General features: G+C 45.9%; 2 protein-coding genes across 3 annotated transcripts in view; one reads left to right on the forward strand and one right to left on the reverse strand.

Annotated features, from left to right (window-relative positions):
* LOC309336976 (zinc finger protein RFP-like) overlaps window positions 1–9908 on the reverse strand; it is a 194479-nt gene extending 184571 nt beyond the window's left edge. The window contains exon 1 of one of the 2 annotated variants that reach the window (XM_081853542.1): window positions 9510–9908. In XM_081853542.1, the coding sequence (XP_081709668.1) occupies window positions 9510–9680 (171 nt within the window). In that variant the 5' untranslated portion in view covers window positions 9681–9908. The remainder of the gene's footprint in view (window positions 1–9509) is intronic. The other variant, XM_081853544.1, reaches the window with a different exon arrangement.
* LOC309336904 (zinc finger protein RFP-like) lies at window positions 1425–17975 on the forward strand. Its single transcript, XM_081853398.1, has 8 exons — window positions 1425–1480; window positions 4033–4458; window positions 7898–7993; window positions 10120–10350; window positions 10898–10920; window positions 11620–11735; window positions 14033–14086; window positions 15943–17975. The coding sequence occupies exons 2-8, from the start codon at window positions 4045–4047 to the stop codon at window positions 16494–16496; spliced, it is 1488 nt and encodes a 495-aa protein (XP_081709524.1). The 5' UTR covers window positions 1425–1480; window positions 4033–4044; the 3' UTR covers window positions 16497–17975.
* The last annotated feature ends 933 nt before the right edge of the window (window positions 17976–18908 follow it).

The following is an 18908-nucleotide window of genomic DNA, read 5'->3' on the forward strand; positions in this document are numbered from 1 at the left end:
ACGTGCGCAGATGCGCCGCTGCGGTTGTGTTCTTTTCATGTTGCGAACGGGCCTCCAGAACGGATCCCGTTCGCCACCAGAGGTACCACTGTTTATGGTGTACATTTTTTCAGTGATAATCTTAATTGCGGTATCCTTTTTCGTAAACCGCTTTTGTTTCCCTATAACTGAGACAGATATAAAATTTTATGAAATAATAAAAAAAAAAATTCAGGGAGATTTCCCCTATCCCCCCCCCCTCCCCAAAAAAGCTCATAAAGATCCCATACAAAAAAAAAAAAAATTAAAAATCTTATTTCATATCCTGGTGGGCTCTCCTTCCTTGGAGGTTTCTAAGCAGAGGTGGGATGGCCATCTGTGACGGATGCTTTGGCTGAGATTCCTGCGTTGCAGGGGGTTGGACTAGATGACCCCTGGGGTTCCCTTCCAACTCTTAAATTCTAATAATTCCTTACACGGAGGTTTCAGAGAGGGGACTCATCCAGCCACTTTGCACAGGGCTGGTCCCAGGTTCAAATCCCCGTGGGAGGCAGCTAGCACTTCTTCCCAATTCTTCCCACCCCAGACAGCATCGCAGGTAGGGGTGTCAAGAAACGAGATTTCGGGGCGGGGTGCGTTTGTGTGTTGTAATTGCTCTTGGTCCGCCGCGCCCCTCTCCCCGATTGGCCGGAGGAGCGCAGCCTGAACCGTCCTGACCAATCCCAGGCGAGGCGCTTTCGAATTTTCAGCGGGACTAGCGCCTTTTATCCCCCTTGTTTTGGTTTGTCTCCAATTCGCAGCCTGGGAAAGCGGCGCTCGCTCTGCAAGCGGAAAAGCTAAGAAGGTGATGGTTTTGTGCAGCAGGGCTGTGAGAAGGCAGAGAGCCTTCTTTTTTTGGGGGGGGGGGGGTTTGCAGGGTTTGGGTGGTCCTTTGTCCTGAGCAAACAAAACAAGCCACCGTGCGAGAAATTCAATCCTCTTCCGCTCTCGTAGAAATATTAGAAAGTATGTATTGTATTTAGCTGCATTTTCTATCCCGTTTTCCATCCAAGGAGCGCAAGGTGGCGCACGTGGTTCTCTTCCCGTTTAATTTGTTATGTGTAATTTGTTAGTTTCTGAATTCTTTTTTTTTTAACACGGTGTTTTAAATGGCTGTGATCTGCCCCGAGGCCTGGGTAGGCAGTAAATCAAATACAGTCAGTTAAAAAAAAAATATGTATATCTGGGTTGCTGTTCTTTTAATTTTAATTTACCTTAATTTCCTTCTGGATTTCAGCAGCTTTTCATCTACCGTTTTTACTAGAGCCTGCTTTGATTAAGCGGTTCATAAATGCTATCAGAATGAAAAGTGACACACGTGGGCAAAGGGGTGCGTAAGAGAAAGTGAGAGTGAGGGATAAGCATTTCAAAGTACCAGTTTTTTTTAATGCCCCCCCCCCCTTGAGTTTGCAACAGGGTGTGGTTAGCAGCCAAGAAAGCTTCAGCTTGGAGGCAAAACGAGGTAAGGCAGGAAGGCAGGGCCTTGCTGTTTCAATGTGTTGGCCCCACTTTGATTCAGTATTAAATGCTGAACGTTAAATATTTCAGCTATTGGCTCCCCTTTCCCATCTATGGTCCATTTGTGCCACAGCCCCACAGCCCCATGTAAAGTTTTATTCTACAGTGGTACCTCGGGTTAAGAACTTAATTCGTTCTGGAGGTCCGTTCTTAACCTGAAACCGTTCTTAACCTGAGGTACCACTTTAGCTAATGGGGCCTCCTGCTGCCCCCCTCCGCCTCACGATTTCTGTTCTCATCCTGAAGCAAAGTTCTTAACCCGAGGTACTATTTCTGGGTTAGCAGAGTCTGTAACCTGAAGCGTCTGTAACCTGAGGTACCACTGTACTTGAAGTGTGCCCAGTCGTATGTGAAATGGTATTCAGACATCTTGTGAAGGCGTATCCTCTTCCTCAGGAGTTGCCTGCTCCTTTATTTTATTATTGTATTGTGTTTATATCACATTTTCTCAGAAGAGCTCAAGGTAGCGTTCAGCATTTTCACCCACCCTCCTTTTTCCAAGGTTTCTTCAACAACCCTGCTGTTAAGCTGAGTTGGAGACTGGCCCAAGGTCACCCAGCCAGCTTCTGGTTGTTGGGGATTTTAACACTGGTCTCCTGAATTTCTGTTTTTATAATGCTGTTTGTTTGCATTTTGTGTGTGTGTGTGAGAGAGAGAGAGGTAGTCTTTTAGCCTTTATTTGTTATTTTGTTATATCCCCAGGGAATTTTAAAGTGATTTAGGCGTGAATGAGATAAATAAAATCTGAAAACAATACAGCTCTTGAGCAAGTGCAGAGTAATAATGACTCTGAGGCTCCTCTTCCAAAATTGCAAGTGCTGTTCTTCCTCCTCATAGGAAGAAAAACACATTAAAAAGAAAAGGAGCCCTCTTTTGCCTTCAGCTTTGTCTAAGACAACAAAAGGACAAAAAAGCAGGATGTGGGAGAGGAAACATTTTTTTCAGAAACAGTTTGATTTGTAGAATTAAATAGCAATGGAAAATTTAGTTTTTTCTCAGTGCACACAGCCAAGCTCTACAGATTCCTCTTTCCAGTCCATCTTAAGGAGCAAGAGTTGTGTCTGTACTTCCATAGGTGGTGGTTTGGGTGATGGTAAAGGAAGGGACGGATTGTCCCATATAAAATAATCAGAGCAGCAGAGGAGTGAATGTAAAAGAACTGGAAAAATACATTAAATGAGGTGTGCGAAAGCAGTCATATGGACTCAGTTGGTCTCCCTGCTCCCATCTCCCACAGCTCTAGGCAGGGAAAGGCAGTGCGGTGTAGTGGTTAAGGCTAGGACCTGGGAAACCAGGCTTCAAATCCCTGCTCAGCCATTTTGTTCACAGGGTGACTGTGAGCCGGTGATGCTCTCTGGTGGCCTTCCTCACAGGCTTGTTGTGAGGAAAGACCACGCACGCTTCCTTCAGCTCCATGGGGGAAAGGTGTGATAAAGACAGGGCTTGTTTTTAGCCGGAACTGAGTTTCCGGCACCTCTCAGGTGGGCGCCATTGCCATCCTAAGAGAACAAGGAGGTATTCATGGTGAGTTCTGGCGCCTCTTTCCCCCCCTAGAAAAACAGCACCGGATAAAGATGTACAGTGGTACCTAGGGTTACATACGCTTCTGGTTAAATACACTTCAGGTTACAGACTCCGCTAACCCAGAAATAGTGCTTCAGGTTAAGAACTTTGCTTCACGATGAGAGCAGAAATCGTGCACCGGCGGCGCAGCAGGAGGCCCCATTCGCTAAAGTGGTGCTTCAGGTTAAGAACAGACCTCCGGAACAAATTAAATACTTAACCCGAGGTACCACTGTACAGTGGAACCTTGTGTTACGGACAAGATCCATTCTGGAGGCCCGTCCGTAACACGGAACTGACGCAAGCCGAAGCGTCACATTTCCGCATGCATACACGCAATTTAGCGCTTCTGAGCATGTGTGAGCAGCGAAACCCAGAAATAACCTATTCTGGTACTTCAGGTTGCTGCGGGACGCAACACAAAAACATGTAACCTGAAGCGGATGCAATATGAGTGTGACTGTACAGTGGTACCTCGGGTAAAGAACTTAATTTGTTCTATAGGTCTGTTCTTAACCTGAAACTTTTCTTAACCTGAGGTACCACTTTAGGTAATGGGGCCTCCTGCTGCCCCCCCCTCCGCCTCACGATTTCTGTTCTCATCCTGAAGCAAAGTTCTTAACCCGAGGTACTATTTCTGGGTTAGCAGAGTCTGTAACCTGAAGCGTCTGTAACCTGAGGTACCACTGTAGTGATAAATAAACATAGCACAGCCTCATTGGGTTGGACAAATTCATGGCGGACCGAACTATCAATGATGACCATATCAGAGGAAATGCTTTGCTGAATAACAGGGGGAAGGGAGGGATGTTGTCCTCATGTCCTGCTCACAGGCTTTTGGTTGGCCACTGTGAGAAAATATTGCAGGCCTTCGATGGGCCTTTGGCCTGATCCACAGAGCTCTCGCTAACTAAGCCTGTCCTTTTGCTTCAGAGGGAGGCAGCCATGGCAACCAGGAGTCCCACCAGCACGTCATTCTACGATGAAGTAACCTGTCCCATCTGCCTGGACTACTTCGAAGACCCAGTGACTGTAGACTGCGGGCACAACTTCTGCCAAGCCTGCATCAGCCAATATTTGGGGGAGTCCGATGCAGACCCTTCCTGCCCGCTGTGCAGAGAACGGGTTGAGGCAAATAACTTCAGCCCAAACTGGCAACTGGCAAGCCTTGTGCTTATCAAGAAAATTCAGGAGGAAAGACAAGTCGAGGGAAAAGATGGGGTATGCAAGACGCACGGGGAACCCCTGAAACTCTTCTGCATGGATGACGAAGTCCCCATCTGCGAGGTGTGCGAGAGGTCGAACTTGCACAGAGGCCACAGCGTCTTTCCTGCTGAAGAGGCTTCTCGCCAGTATAAGGTAGGCAATTGCTGTAGCAGGTGGCTGAGGAGCAGCGTTCGAAATTAGCCAGGCGCATTTTGCACCTGGCTACTGGCCACTTGCTGGGATGCGGGTGGCGCTGTGGGTTAAACCACAGAGCCTAGGACTTGCCGATCAGAAGGTCAGCGGTTCGAATCCCCGTGACGGAGTGAGCTCGGCCCCTGCTTCTGCTAACCTAGCAGTTCGGAAGCACGTCAAAGTGCAAGTAGATAAATAGGTACCGCTCCGGTGGGAAGGTAAACGGCGTTTCCGTGCGCTGCTCTGGTTCGCCAGAAGCGGCTTAGTCATGCTGGCCCCATGACCCGGAAGCTGTACACCGGTTCCCTCGGCCAATAAAGCGAGATGAGTGCCGCAACCCCAGAGTCGGCTATGACTGGACCTAATGGTCAGGGGTCCCTTTACCTTTACCTTACTGGCCACTTGCGACCCATTGAAGATGCCTGGGTGTCAGGATGGCACCTGACATCTCCACCATCTAGGGATCTTTGGATCTGGACTGTTTCCTTTTTCTTTTTCTTCAATTTTTAGAATTAATTTTCACATTAATCACATAGAAAAGGAACAAGAAAAATGTAAAAAAGAAACATTACAATACACAAAAATAAAGAAAAACACATAAAAAAGAATTTTAACTTCCAAATCCTAATTTCATTACATTGATAACTGACTTTCTCGAATCCCCTCTAACTGAATTTCATTATATCACCTGATTAGCCGTTCTCCAAATTCATATTTCTAATAATATTAACTTCTTTCATTTACTAACTTCTTTTCCATTATTAATACTCCATTCCTTAATATTTATTAACAACATAATCTTATTCTAACCCTAGGCCTTTTTTTTACTTCCTAGAGGTTTCTCTTTATCTTATATTACAGTATTTAGCCAAATATTCTTTAAAATTCTTCCAGTCCTTTTGTGTCTCTTCTTTCTGGCCGCGGATTCTTCCAGTCAGGTCGGCCAGCTCCAAAAAATCCAACATCTTCATCTGCCATTCTTCTATTGTTGGTATCTCTTGTGATTTCCAGTTTTTGGCTAATAAAATTCTTGCCACTGTAAAGGTAAAGGGACCCCTGACCATTAGGTCCAGTCGTGGCCGACTCTGGGGTTGTGGCGCTCATCTCACTTTATTGGCCAAGGGAGCCAGCGTACAGCTTCCAGGTCATGTGGCCAGCATGACTAAGCCGCTTCTGGCGAACCAGAGCAGCACACGGAAACGCCCTTTACCTTCCCGCCGGAGCAGTACCTATTGATATACTTGCACTTTGACGTGCTTTCAAACTGCTAGGTTGGCAGGAGCAGGGACCGAGCAACAGGAGCTCACCCCGTCGCGGGGATTCGAACTGCCAACCTTCTGATCAGCAAGCCCTAGGCTCTGTGGTTTAACCGACAGCACCACCCGCCTCCCCTTTGCACTGTAGTGGCATACAAAAACAATCTAACATCTTTTTTGGGCAATTCCAATCCTATTATTCCAAGTAGAAAGGCTACTGGATCTGGACTGTTTTCACACACTAATACCCCCATCCTGTAGAATTCTATCCATTATATTTTATCTGCGCAGTCGGAATGAATATATTGGAACCCAAATGCTGCTTCTGTGCAGCCTGAGCGAGAGCAGTCACCATTAAGGAGCAGAGGTAGAAATAGGCTGATACATATGTGGACTATCCCTGGATCAAGTGACTTTTAAAAGGGACGCTGATGGCACTGTGGTCTAAACCACTGAGCCTCTTCGGCTTGCCGATTGGAAGGTCGGTGGTTCTAATTTCTGCGTTGGGTTGAGCTCTTACTGCTCTGTCCCAGCTCCTTCCAGCCTGGCAGTTTGAAAGCACACCAGTGCAAATAGATAATTAGGTACCGCATGGCGGGAAGGCAAATGGTGTTCAGTGTGCTCTGGTTTCCATCACAGTGTTCCGTTGCACCAGAAGTGGTTCAGTCCTGCTGGCCACATGACCTGGAAAGCTGTCTGTGGACAAACACCGGCTCCCTTGGCCTGAAAGCGAGATGAGCTTTCTCTGTCAAGTCTTGCCCAAAAAGTTCTTGCAAAACTAGGAGCCGACACTGATTGAGCGCCGAAATGCCCTATGCAGATGTCCAGTACTATTATGGTTATTTCCATTTAAGCATAGTATTTAGTAATAATAAGTTTTACTTTGGTTTCAAACCTTCTGGGTTTCCTGTTTTCAGTTGCTGTTCACTGTTCTGTTTTGCATTGCCTGGAGACGTTGGTATGTTGTTGTTTAGTCGCTTAGTCGCGTCCGACTCTTCGTGACCCCATGTACCAGAGCACGCCAGGCACTCCTGTCTTCCACTGCCTCCCGCAGTTTGGTCAAACTCATGCTGGTAGCTTCGAGAACACTGTCCAACCATCTCGTCCTCTGCCGTCCCCTTTTTCTTGTGCCCTCCATCTTTCCCAACATCAGGGTCTTTTCCAGGGAGTCTTCTCTTCTCATGAGGTGGCCAAAGTATTGGAGTCTCAGATTCAGGATCTGTCCTTCCAGTGAGCACTCAGGGCTGATTTCCTTCAGAATGGATAGGTTTGATCTTCTTGCAGTCCATGGGACTCTCAAGAGTCTCCTCCAGCACCAGAATTCAAAAGCATCAATTCTTCGGCGATCAGCCTTCTTTATGGTCCAGTTCTCACTTCCATACATCATTACTGGGAAAACACATAGCTTTAACTATATGGACCTTTGTTGGCAAAGACGTTGGTATAAAAAGGTAAATGTACCCCTGACCATCAGGTCCAGTCGTGACCGACTCTGGGGTTGCGCGCTCATCTCGCTCAAGAGGCTGGGAGCCGGCGCTTGTCCGCAGACAGCTTCCGGGTCACGTGGCCAGCATGACTAAGCCGCTTCTGGCAAACCAGTGCAGCACACGGAAACGCCGTTCACCTTCCTGCCGGAGAGCGGTCCCTATTTATCTACTTGCACTGTGAGGTGCTTTCGAACTGCTAGGTTGGCAGGAGCAGGGACCGAGCAACGGGAGCTCACCACGTCGCGGAGATTCGAACCACCGACCTTCCGATCGGCAAGTCCTAGGCACTGTGGTTTAACCGACAGCGCCACCCGCGTATAGAAGGTGATTAATAGCAATAATGAAGCATGTGACCCCAAAGTTTCAACTTCTTATTGAAGTTCTTCCCATCTCTTCCCAAAATATCGCCACTAGGCTAGTCAGAGATGGGGACAAGAAGAAGAAGAAGAAGAAGAAGAAGAAGAAGACGAAGAAGAAGAAGAAGAAGAAGAAGATAAAAGCAGTGACACTTGATTGTCCTGGAATAAAAGGGGGGGTGGGCAGGGCAGGGCAGAATCTGTTGTCTTGAATCGGGCTTTATTTTCTAAGGAAATGACTGGTTTACATCAGGTGGGTTGAAGTCCTGTCAGAGCTAAATGACTTTTCTGTTCTTTTCAGGAGAGAATTGGTGTCTATGTGAAGTCTTTGAAGCAAGAGAGGAAAAGGCTTGTGGACCGGAAATTAGCTAAAGATCAGAAAAAGCAGAAATGTCTGGTAGGTTTATGTCATTACAGTGGGGAATCTGTGGGCCAGTATTGACAAATGGACAGGGGGCACCCACCTATCAATCAAATGACATCATGGCCACGTGACTGATAAAGTCACCTGTGAAGGTCAAACTGCAGGACTGAGATGGGAAGGGGTTTGCCTCTCCAGTATACTTCATGCAGACAATCTCTTGTCGGAGAGATTGTGGGTACGATATCGAGGCAAGGTGCCTCCTTTTCTGTACCCGCAAGTTCTGAACAACCAGCCGTGTCAGATTTTGTAATTTAGACCTGCCTGGCTTGGTGCCCTCAAGATTGTTTTAGAAATAAATAAATTATTAAGACTTTTCATAATGTGTTACACTAAAAAAACTTAATCAAAACAAAAAAAAATCAGAAAAAGAAGAATACAAATCCCCTCTCCATGGGCATAGCCAAGGGGGAGCGGGGGCCAGTTGCCCTCCCCATCAGTAAAAATTAATACAAATCTGAAGTTCTGTCCTCCTTGCAAAAGCCTGCCCCCTCCCAAAAAATCCTGGCTACTCCCATGCCTCTCTCAAAGGTAGATCTTAAGTTTTATCCCACTACGAAAGAGGTAAACTCTCCCAGCTGTCCCTTGGGAACTTCTCTTCCCATCAGTCCCAACAAGGACAACCAATGACCAGGATGGTGGGATTTGTTGTTCAGCAATATCTGAAGGGCCCCAAGGTTCCCCAACCTGATCCACCCCCACTCTCTTGGGGGCCCCCCATAAAAATTAAAGGGGGAAAAACTCTACATTTCCAAAATTATATTTCAGTTCAACAATTACTTTGATAAAATGCATGTTTTGTTATGTGCAAATGGCTTTAGATACCTATGAGGTCCATAAATTACCATATAGCATATATTCAACTGAAAACACAGCAACAATTTGTTGTTGACAAAGGACAGCTGGACATATAAAGGGCCCCATTACCTTCAGTAGCTTGTTGTTGTTTAAACAAAACAAATTCCTTCCAGTAGCACCTTAAAGACCAACTAAGTCAGTTCTTGGTATGAGCTTTCGTGTGCATGCACACTTCTTCAGATACACTGAAACAGAAGTTTCCAGACCCTTCTATATAGTGAGAAGGTGGGGAGGGGTATTACTCAGAAGGGTGGTGGGAATGGGTGATTGGCAGATAGCTGTGATGAGCCTGTTGACGACTCTTAACGACTGCAATAGGTCTTACAGGAAAAAGCAAGGGGTGAAAAGGTGAAAAATGGCTTTGTCATGTATAATGAGATAAGAATCCAAGGTCTTTGTTCAGACCAGGTTTCTCCATGGTTTTAAGTTTGGTGATAAGTTGTAATTCAGCAGCTTCTCTTTCCAGTCTATTTCTGAAATTCCTTTGTAGTAAAACAGCTACTTTGAGATCTTGTATAGAATGTCCTGGGAGATTGAAGTGTTCTACTGGTTTCTCTGTCTTGTGATTCCTGATGTGATTCCTTGTTGTTGTTTAGTCCTTTAGTCGTGTCCGACTCTTCGTGACCCCATGGACCAGAGCATGCCAGGCACTCCTGTCTTCCACTGCCTCCCGCAGTTTGGTCAAACTCATGCTGGTAGCTTCGAGAACACTGTCCAGCCATCTTGTCCTCTGTCGTCCCCTTCTCCTTGTGCCCTCAATCTTTCCCAGCATCAGGGTCTTTCCCAGGGAGTCTTCTCTTCTCATGAGGTGGCCAAAATATTGGAGCCTCAGCTTCAGGATCTGTCCTTCCAGTGAGCACTCAGGGCTGATTTCCTTCAGAATAGATAGGTTTGATCTTCTTGCAATCCATGGGACTCTCAAAAGTCTCCTCCAGCACCATAATTCAAAAGCATCAATTCTTTGGTGATCAGCCTTCTTTATGGTCTAGCTCTCACTTCCATACATCACTACTGGGAAAACCATAGCTTTAACTATATGGACCTTTGTTGGCAAGGTGATGTCTCTGCTTTTTTATATATATCATATATTCAACACAAAAAACAGTGACAATTTGTTGTTGACAAAAGACAGCTGGGCATATAAAGGGCCCCATTACCTTCAGTAGCTTAGGGCCTCCTCAAACCTAAATCTGGCCCTGTTCTTCTCCCTTATTTTTCCTTAATGTATTCTCTCCCACTCCCAGAAACAGTTAGAAACAGAGAAGCAGAAGATCATGTCCGCCTTTGAGATAATGCACGAGTACCTTATTCAGAAACAGCAGCTCTGGCTAGAGCAGCTGGAAGACCTGACCAAAGAGCTGGAGAGGAAGCAGGAAGAGAACCTCACCAGAGTCTCTGAGGAGATTTCCCGGATCAATGGGCTGATTGCGGAGATGGGAGGGAAGTGCCGGCAGCCCCCGAGCGAATTCTTGCAGGTGAGACTTAGAATCACATACACACAAACACACACAAAATGAATGTTTCAGGAGCCTTGGAATGAAGGAGGCACGATCCTAGGAACGGCCATTTGCTTTCCACAGACAAAGAAATCACCACTAGGACAAGAGGAAGCCCTGTGTGTGTTTTGTCTGTGTAAAGGTAAAGGGAGCCCTGACTATTAGGTCCAGTTGTGGCCGACTCTGGGTTGCGGCACTCATCTCGCTTTATTGGCCGAGGGAGCCGGCGTACAGCTTCCGGGTCATGTGGCCAGCATGACTAAGCCACTTCTGGCGAACCAGAGCAGCGCACGGAAATGCCATTTACCTTCCCGCCGGAGTGGTACCTATTTATCTACTTGCACTTTGACGTGCTTTCTGCTAGGTTGGCAGGAGCAGGGACCGAGCAATGGGAGCTCACCCCGTCGCGGGGATTCGAACCGCTGACCTTCTGATCAGCAAGTCCTAGGCTCTGTGCTTTAACCCACAGCGCCACCCATGTCCCTTTTGTCTGTGTAGCTGAGATCTGTTTCTCTCTTTCTTTCAGGACGTTAGCAATGTTATCAGTAGGTATGTAGCTCCCCTTTTTGTGTCCTTTGCTCTTTGCATGGACGAGTTTCGATCACACTGGGGGTGTTCCTGCAAACAAATGACGCGGTTTTCCTTCACTGTGTGTGGTTCGCACTGTTGTCTGTCTCTTTTAATTTTGAGTTGGTGCTGCCCTGCTATTTTTCCCGGGGGGGGGGGGTGTCCCACCCCCTCACACATTTGTTTTCATTTTAAAAAACAAGCATAAATGGATCTCTGCAAAATATGGTTCTAACATTCCTTAGATACACTCAACTGCTGCAAGCAGTTTTCTTCGTAGGGGCAATATGGAAGATTGTGACTTTCTTATTTCCTCTGCAATGTGAGAGCTGTCTACCTGCTTTTGGGGTTTCATGGAGGATAAGTTTGTCAACGACAAAAGGATACTGGGCCAGATACAATCTGGGCCTGATCCAGCAGGTCTCTTCTTACTTTAGGAGAGAAGCTCTTTTTTTATTACTATTTTACATTGTTTTATGTGACCCACTTGGAGGTGTTTTTTTTTTCTTTTATGATTAAGTGGTCTATAATTTTTATTTTTACTAGAGGCCTCAAGCTTTAGAACACCAGGCCTAGGCATTTGTTCAAGAGTGGTTCTTGAGTTAAAAGCCCGTCTTGTCCTTTAATGATACAAGTTCACGGGAGAATGGCATTATTTTACTATTTTGTATTTCCTTCCAGGAGTGAGGAGAATTTAGTAGAGCCTATGGTGGACCTTCATTCCTGCTTGGAAGCCCATTTCAGAATTGCCATTCAGAAAACCACCGCTTTAGAGGAGGCCATGGAGAATTACAAAGGTACAGTTTGTTGTTGTGTGTGCAGCATTTACACTTGGGTTTTCTTCTTCTAATAGACTTGCAGCGGAATTTCCTTTTAACTGAGTATCTTTATTATTTACAAACATGTACGCTGCTTGAATACAAATAAAATAACACAATCCTTTCCTCTTCCACCCATCTGGCCAGAAACTCATGCTCATTTACACACCGACCCTTGTTGATCACATGCCGTTAATAAAGGCACCTGTTGCTGGGTAGATTTTTTTGTTGCCTGGCAACCTGTTCAAGACCAATTCTCAAGTTCTTTCTAGAATATTCCAGCACAGTTGACGTTTGAAGGAAGGGAAATGGCTACAGGTGTTCTCAGAAAGTTCCAATTTCAGGCTCCTCTGCATAGCTGTCAACTTTTCCCTTTTCTTGCGAGGAATCCTATTCAGAATGAGGGAATTTTCCTTTAAAAAAGGGAAACATTGACAGCTATGCTTCTCTGCAACAAATGTCATTAAAAAGGGGGGAGGGTCAATTCCCCTATAAGGTCCCTCAGTAGGTCTTCAAAAAAGAGGCATCGCCTGCTTCTATTTCTCCTCCACACAATCTATATTCCAATCTATACGGAATTTGCCACCACAACATGTAAGGCTGCTGTCTTAGATGAGTTTACAAAAGGCTCTTGGTGGCTACAAATCATGATAGCTGCAAGTCCTGTGAAGGTCCTGAAGTGTAGGTGGGATCCCACAAGGCAAGACACAGTGAATAACAGCAAGAACCTTTATTGAACTAACAGAACTGGACAACAGGGGCAAAGCAACTGCTTATATACCTTTCTGAAGGCATGGGCCACTCCCACCCCCAACGTGATTGGCTGTCTGAACTTCCAAGCTGCCAATCATGACTCAGCGTTTCAGGGCCAATGGCAGAGGCCCAAATCCTGAAATGTCCTGTGATTGGATATCATGTATCGAATCAGAACACAGGGGCTCAGAATCCGTAGTCCAGACTCAAGCTCAGGCAAACACAGCCCACTGAATAAATAAAGGGTGATCCTTTGTGGCTTGCTCAGTAGGGCAGGTGGGCATGGTTGACCGAAAAGGCTTCACAGGTATAAATGGACAGATACAGCACCACCATTGCTCTGTCTCTGCCCCAGTTAGCAAAAAGTCTCTGAGTGCACCGGCACAAATGGAAAGAGCCTCCTCTTCCTGCTTTGGGAATCCTCCCCTCACTTTCACCTCCGTATGTCATTGGACTCAATTACAGGCTTTAAGAATACAGTGTAATTCCAAACAGCATGATCTCAATTTAAATGCTGACTCCCTAGGGTTTTCTGCACCTTGAGAGAGCTGGTTTTTGTTGTTGCTGTTCATGAAATCACCATCAAAATAAAATTTATATGCCGGCCTATACCTGCAGGGCGGTTCACAAGATAAAATTACAATAGGAAAAACACAAAATACATAAAATATAAACAAAAGTGGCTGGATAACCCCCCCCCCCCAACACACACACACACACACACACACACACACACAGAGTGTTAATTTTTTTTTGAAAATGCAGTTACAAAGCAGTTTAAAAGAATGTAAGCAGTACTCTCTGCTGGATAGTAAGCAGTCCTTTTGTAGTCTAGATTCAGGTAGTAATAATAATAATAATAATAAATTTTATTTATATCCCGCCCTTCCCAGCCGAAGCCAGGCTCAGGGCGGCTAACAACAATAAAACAGTACAAAAGTACAACACAAACAACACTCTAAAATCATTCATTATAAAATTAATTAGGTAGGTAGTCGTGTTGGTCTGATGCAGTAGAAATAATGATAATGATAATAATAATAATAATTGTTGGACGAGATGGTTGGACAGTGTTCTCGAAGCTACCAGCATGAGTTTGACCAAACTGCGGCAGGCAGTGGAAGACAGGAGTGCCTGGCGTGCTCTGGTCCAGGGGGTCACGAAGAGTCGGACACGACTAAACGACTAAACAACAACAACAATTATTAATTGTCTAGTAGCACCTTAGAGACCAACTAAGTTTGTTCTTGGTATGAGCTTTCGTCTGCATGCACACTTCTTCAGATACCAAAAGCAGATACGAAAGCTCATACCAAGAACAAACTTAGTTGGTCTCTAAGGTGCCACTGGACAATTTATTTTATTTTATATATATATTTCTTTTGTAGTCTGTCAGGCCCCACTCTAGGCCTGGGGAAGAGAGGCAGGAGCAGGACCCTCAAACTCTCTGCAGATGTTCCTTCCTTGCCCCTGGCCATTTTCTTTATGTTTGAGGGTCTGAGCAATTTCCCTCTCCTTCACAGATTCCCTGGAGCGAGCTCTGGACGCAAACAACTTGGAGGAAGCTGTCAACACAGGTAACTTCCCAGCGGAGACAGAGAGAGGGGGGACATTTTAACAGGAGGTGGTGTTTAGGCGTTGGGGTCTAAGAGAGCCCCCCCCCCTGCATAACCAGGGGGCTTACTTTTGCAATGAGGATGTATGGGAGATGGAATAGCATAGGATGAGGTGAACTGCCCTGAGCGTGAGATCAAATGGCAGTCCGGCCACGAACCCACAAAATTGTTTGAGGAACCTGTGGCTGTTTGCTGTGCCTCCTTGCCTACATTCAGCTGAAGTTTTGGGGAAGAGTCTGGGGGTGATTCTGCAGCAGCTGAAGATTATCCTTTGCATGGGAAGCTGTGTTGTACTGACTCCAACTACAGTGGTACCTTGGTTCTCGAACGGAGTCCGTTCCGTTCAACTTCCGAAAATGTTCAGAAACCAAGGTGCAGCTTCCGATTGGCTGCAGGAGCTTCATACACTCAGTCGGAAGCCGTGTTGGACATTCGGCTTCCAAAAAACGTTTGCAAACTGGAACAGTCACTTCCAGGTTTGCGGCGTTCGGGAGCCAAAACGTCTGAGTCACAAGGCGTTCGAGAACCAAGGTATCATTGTATTGGCCGATCCAGTTCAGTATGGTCTACAACCAGGGTTTCCCGAACTTAGGTCTCCAGCTGTTTTTGGACTACAACTCCCATCATCCCTAGCTAGCAGCACTAGTGTTCAGGGATGATGGGAATTGTAGTTGGAGACCCATATTTGGGAAACCCCGGCCTCTCCCGGTATGCCCCACGGAGAGCCTCAAGGTCCATAAATAGCAACACCCTAGTGGTCCCGGGCCCTAAGGAAGTTAGATTAGCTTCAACCAGAGCCAGGGCCTTTTCAACACTGGCTCCTGCCTGGTGGAACACTCTGCCTCATGAGACCAGGGCCCTGCAGGATCTGATTTCTTTCTCTGTAAAAACAAAATAAAAAAATTCCTTCCAGTAGCACCTTAAAGACCAACTGAGTTAGTTCTAGGTATGAGCTTTCGTGTGCATGCACACTTCTTCAGATACACTGAAACAGAAGTCACCGGACCTTTCTATATAGTGAGAAGGTGGGGAGGGGTATTACTCAGAAGGGTGGTGGGAATGGGTGATTGGCAGATAGCTGCGATGAGCCTGTTGACGACTCTTAACGACTGCAATAGGTCTAACAGGAAAAAGCAAGGGGTGAGACCTATTGCAGTCGTTAAGAGTCGTTGGTGTTAGACCTATTGCAGTCGTTAAGAGTCGTCAACAGGCTCATCGCAGCTATCTGCCAATCACCCATTCCCACCACCCTTCTGAGTAATACCCCTCCCCACCTTCTCACTATATAGAAAGGTCCGGTGACTTCTGTTTCAGTGTATCTGAAGAAGTGTACATGCACACGAAAGCTCATACCTAGAACTAACTCAGTTGGTCTTTAAGGTGCTACTGGAAGGAATTTTTTTATTTTGTTTTGACCATGGCAGACCAACACGGCTACCTATCTGTAACTTTCTCTGTAAGACAGAGTTGTTCCGCCTGGCCTTTAGCTTGGAGCCAATTTGATTCCCTCCCCCTCGTTCTTTTTTCTTTTCCTTTCTCCTCCTGCGATGAGGCTACATTTTAATATTTTAATGTTTCAATATTTTAATGTTGTATTTTAATTTGTATTCATTCAACTTGTTTTTATTATTGCTTGTTAGCCGCCCTGAGCCCGGCCTTGGCTGGGGAGGGCGGGGTATAAATAATAATAATAATAATAATAATAATAATAATAATAATAATAATTATTATTATTATTATCATCATCATCATTACTCTGACATGCAAGCCACAGGCCTTCTTTCCTGAAGCCACTCAATCTTCCCTCTTTCCTGCAGTGAATGTTGTTCTGGATCCAAACTCAGCACACCCCTATCTCGTTCTCACTCCGGACCGGAGGAGCGTGCGATGGGAACCGTCGTGGAAGGAGAGGGAGTGGAGGAGGAAGAATGTTTCCCAGCATTTGGACAGATTTGACTGGGAGGTCTGTGTGCTCGGCTGCGAGAGGTTCATTTCGGGGACGCATTGGTGGACGGTGGAGGTCTTGGGAGAAGGCAGCTGGACCCTGGGGGTGGCGAGAGACTCGATTGCGAGGAAAGGATCCTTCAACGTCAGCCCTGACCAGGGCATCTGGGCTCTGAGGAAGCCGTTTTGCGACACGTACCTGCCTCACGAAATCTTGGCCTTAACTTTCCCCGAAACCACTCCGTTGATGTTGACAAAGGAGCCCAAGAAGATTCTGGTGGCCCTGGACTACCCATTAGGCTGGGTGGGCTTCTTCGACGCCGATACCGACGAATTCATCTTTGCTTTCCACTCGGTGTCATTCGCTGGGGAGAGGATCAGGCCCTTTTTCCAGCTGCGGGAGAGGGGATTCGCTCTGAAGTGCTGACTCCTGAGGGGGCCTCCTGTCACCCCCCAAAATCCCACCCAGAATGGTGGTGACACACTAGAGTTTTATCTGTGACTATATAAGGGCGGCCATTTTAACTGGTTTTCAGGCAGGATTCCGTTTCCTGACCACAGCTTTTAGATTGTTTCCCCATCTGCTTTATTTGCATGTTTCCAAGAAGGCATAGAGGCCCTCCGTGTCATTACTGTGTTTTGAAATAATGATTCCTTCTAACTTTTTTTTTATATATATAAAAGCTGCAGACAATCGAAAAATTTAGGGGTATTGATCCAGTACCTTTGACAGGGGGGGAAATGAACGGATTTGAGAATTGCCCTCACTGTGCAAGTGTCGGGGGCAAACAAAAAAATGTGAACTCTACCAGAAAAAAATTATTTTGGGGTAGAAAGCAGGATTTTTTTAGGATATTGCAGTTGGAGGAAGCGTCTAACTGTGCTCACTTTGGGCTTTTGCATTTATTTCCCTGTGCTTTATTTCCACCATTCTTTCCCTCCGTATGAAGGAATATATATATATCTGTCCCTCAACAACTGCAAAGGGGCAAGTTGGCCCTTTGTAGCCATTCCACGCAATTGGGTCCCCTCCGTGACCAGGGGTTGCGATCGCAAAGAGTGGTCTGTACTTAAACAGTTGTTCATGCCTTACTCTCTCTTTTGGAAATGTCAAGAGGTGGGTTTGGGGTGCAATTTTGGGATGGGGCTCACGGTGCCTGCCTCTGCTTCCCTTCTACACAAAGAGGCTTGTAGCTGCAATGGGGAGGTCTCACTGGTGAGGAATACGTTTATTTTGGTGGGTGATGGGCTTAGGTAGTCATGTGACATTCTAGGTCAGGTGACTGAATCTGAGAGCCTAGGCAAGAGTTTCCTGTGGGAGGGGAGCCACTATAAAGAGTGGACAAGTGTGGTAGTGGAATGAGGTCAGAATAAGACAAGCTTAATTCCCATCTTTGCAATACGTTTGAAGCTGTTTTGAATAGTCATGGCTTCCCCAAAAGAGTCCTGGGAATTGTAGTTTATTAAGGGTGCTGAGAGTTGTAAAGAGCCCGCTATTTCCCTCTCAGAGCTAGACTTTCCCTGGGAATGGGGAATGATTGGAAACCACTCTGGAAATTGAGGCGTGTAGGGGTTTCCTAACAACCCTCAGCACCCTCAACGAACTACAGTTCCCAGGATTCATTGGGACTCTTCAAAGTGGCACGCTACAGCTTTAAATATTTAGTGCAGATGGGTCCTAAGAGATTGGGACACACCCTTCAAGTGATTTGATTGCTAATAGGGAGAAATTCCCACTTTTAAAATTCTTATTTTATTACTTTTGACACGATACTGATTTGGGAACATGTAGGTCACACTTTCCTCGTAAAAGTATTGTTACTTCTGTTTTTAGGGATTTTTTAGCCATCACTTGTGTGCTTTTAAAAGGATTATGTAACAGAGAATAAAGTTACTTTTTTTGAAATTTACATTGCTTCAGCTGGCTATGTGTGTTTCCTCCCACCCCCCAAAGCCTGCAGGTGTTCATAACATTTTAAAATACTTGCAATTTGAATGCTAGCAGCTTGAATTAAATATTTCTGTCCTGTCATTATGCACTCTTACAATATTGCATGTCTGATTTTAAAAACACACACACACACAAAAGCAAGCAGCTAAAACACACCAGTTCCACTTTAAAAACCGTAGCAAAATATTCCCGATAGGCATGTTTTAGAAAACAACCAACACAAAACAGCTGTTCTCAACTTTTGGGCCTTAAAGCACTCTCTAAAGAGGTGGCGAACCCGGTGACCCTCAGGATAATAGTTTTATAAGCAGAGGTTGGGTGGCCATCTGTGATGGATGCTTTAGCTGATATCTCTGCATTTCAGGGGGTTGGACAAGATGACATCTGGGGTTCCCTCCCAACTGTATGATTCTATGATCCTTGCAGATCCTGCCATCTTCCATTCTGTCGACGTGGAATAGCATAGACGTCGCTGAGACAGGCATGTGAACACCTGACCATGAATCTGTTTACTAGCAAGCAGGGCACCACTTGCAAACAGAAACTCTTCTGAGAAACGAAGCTGGTGGAGGCGAGAGGACAGAGAACATCCTGGACAAAGAGGATGATTCGGAGATATCATTAATCCTCTCCAAGGTTGCAGAAAAGGCCTTGTTTCCTTCTCAGTTCTCCTCCCAAGGCCAAATCAAGCACTCAGCTGCCTGCCAAAGCCTTGTGCTCAATTGACTTGCATGCAGAATGGTTACACTTTTAGATATCATAGTAGAGTTGGAAGGCACCCAGTGGTCATCTAGTCCAACCCCCCGGCAATGCAGGAATCTCAAGCATCCATGACAGATGGCCATCCAACCTCTGCTTAATAACTTCCAAGGAAGGAGAGGCCGCAAC

Source organism: Podarcis erhardii, assembly GCF_964252035.2.
Source record: "Podarcis erhardii genome assembly, chromosome: 2".
Lineage (NCBI taxonomy): Eukaryota > Metazoa > Chordata > Lepidosauria > Squamata > Lacertidae > Podarcis > Podarcis erhardii.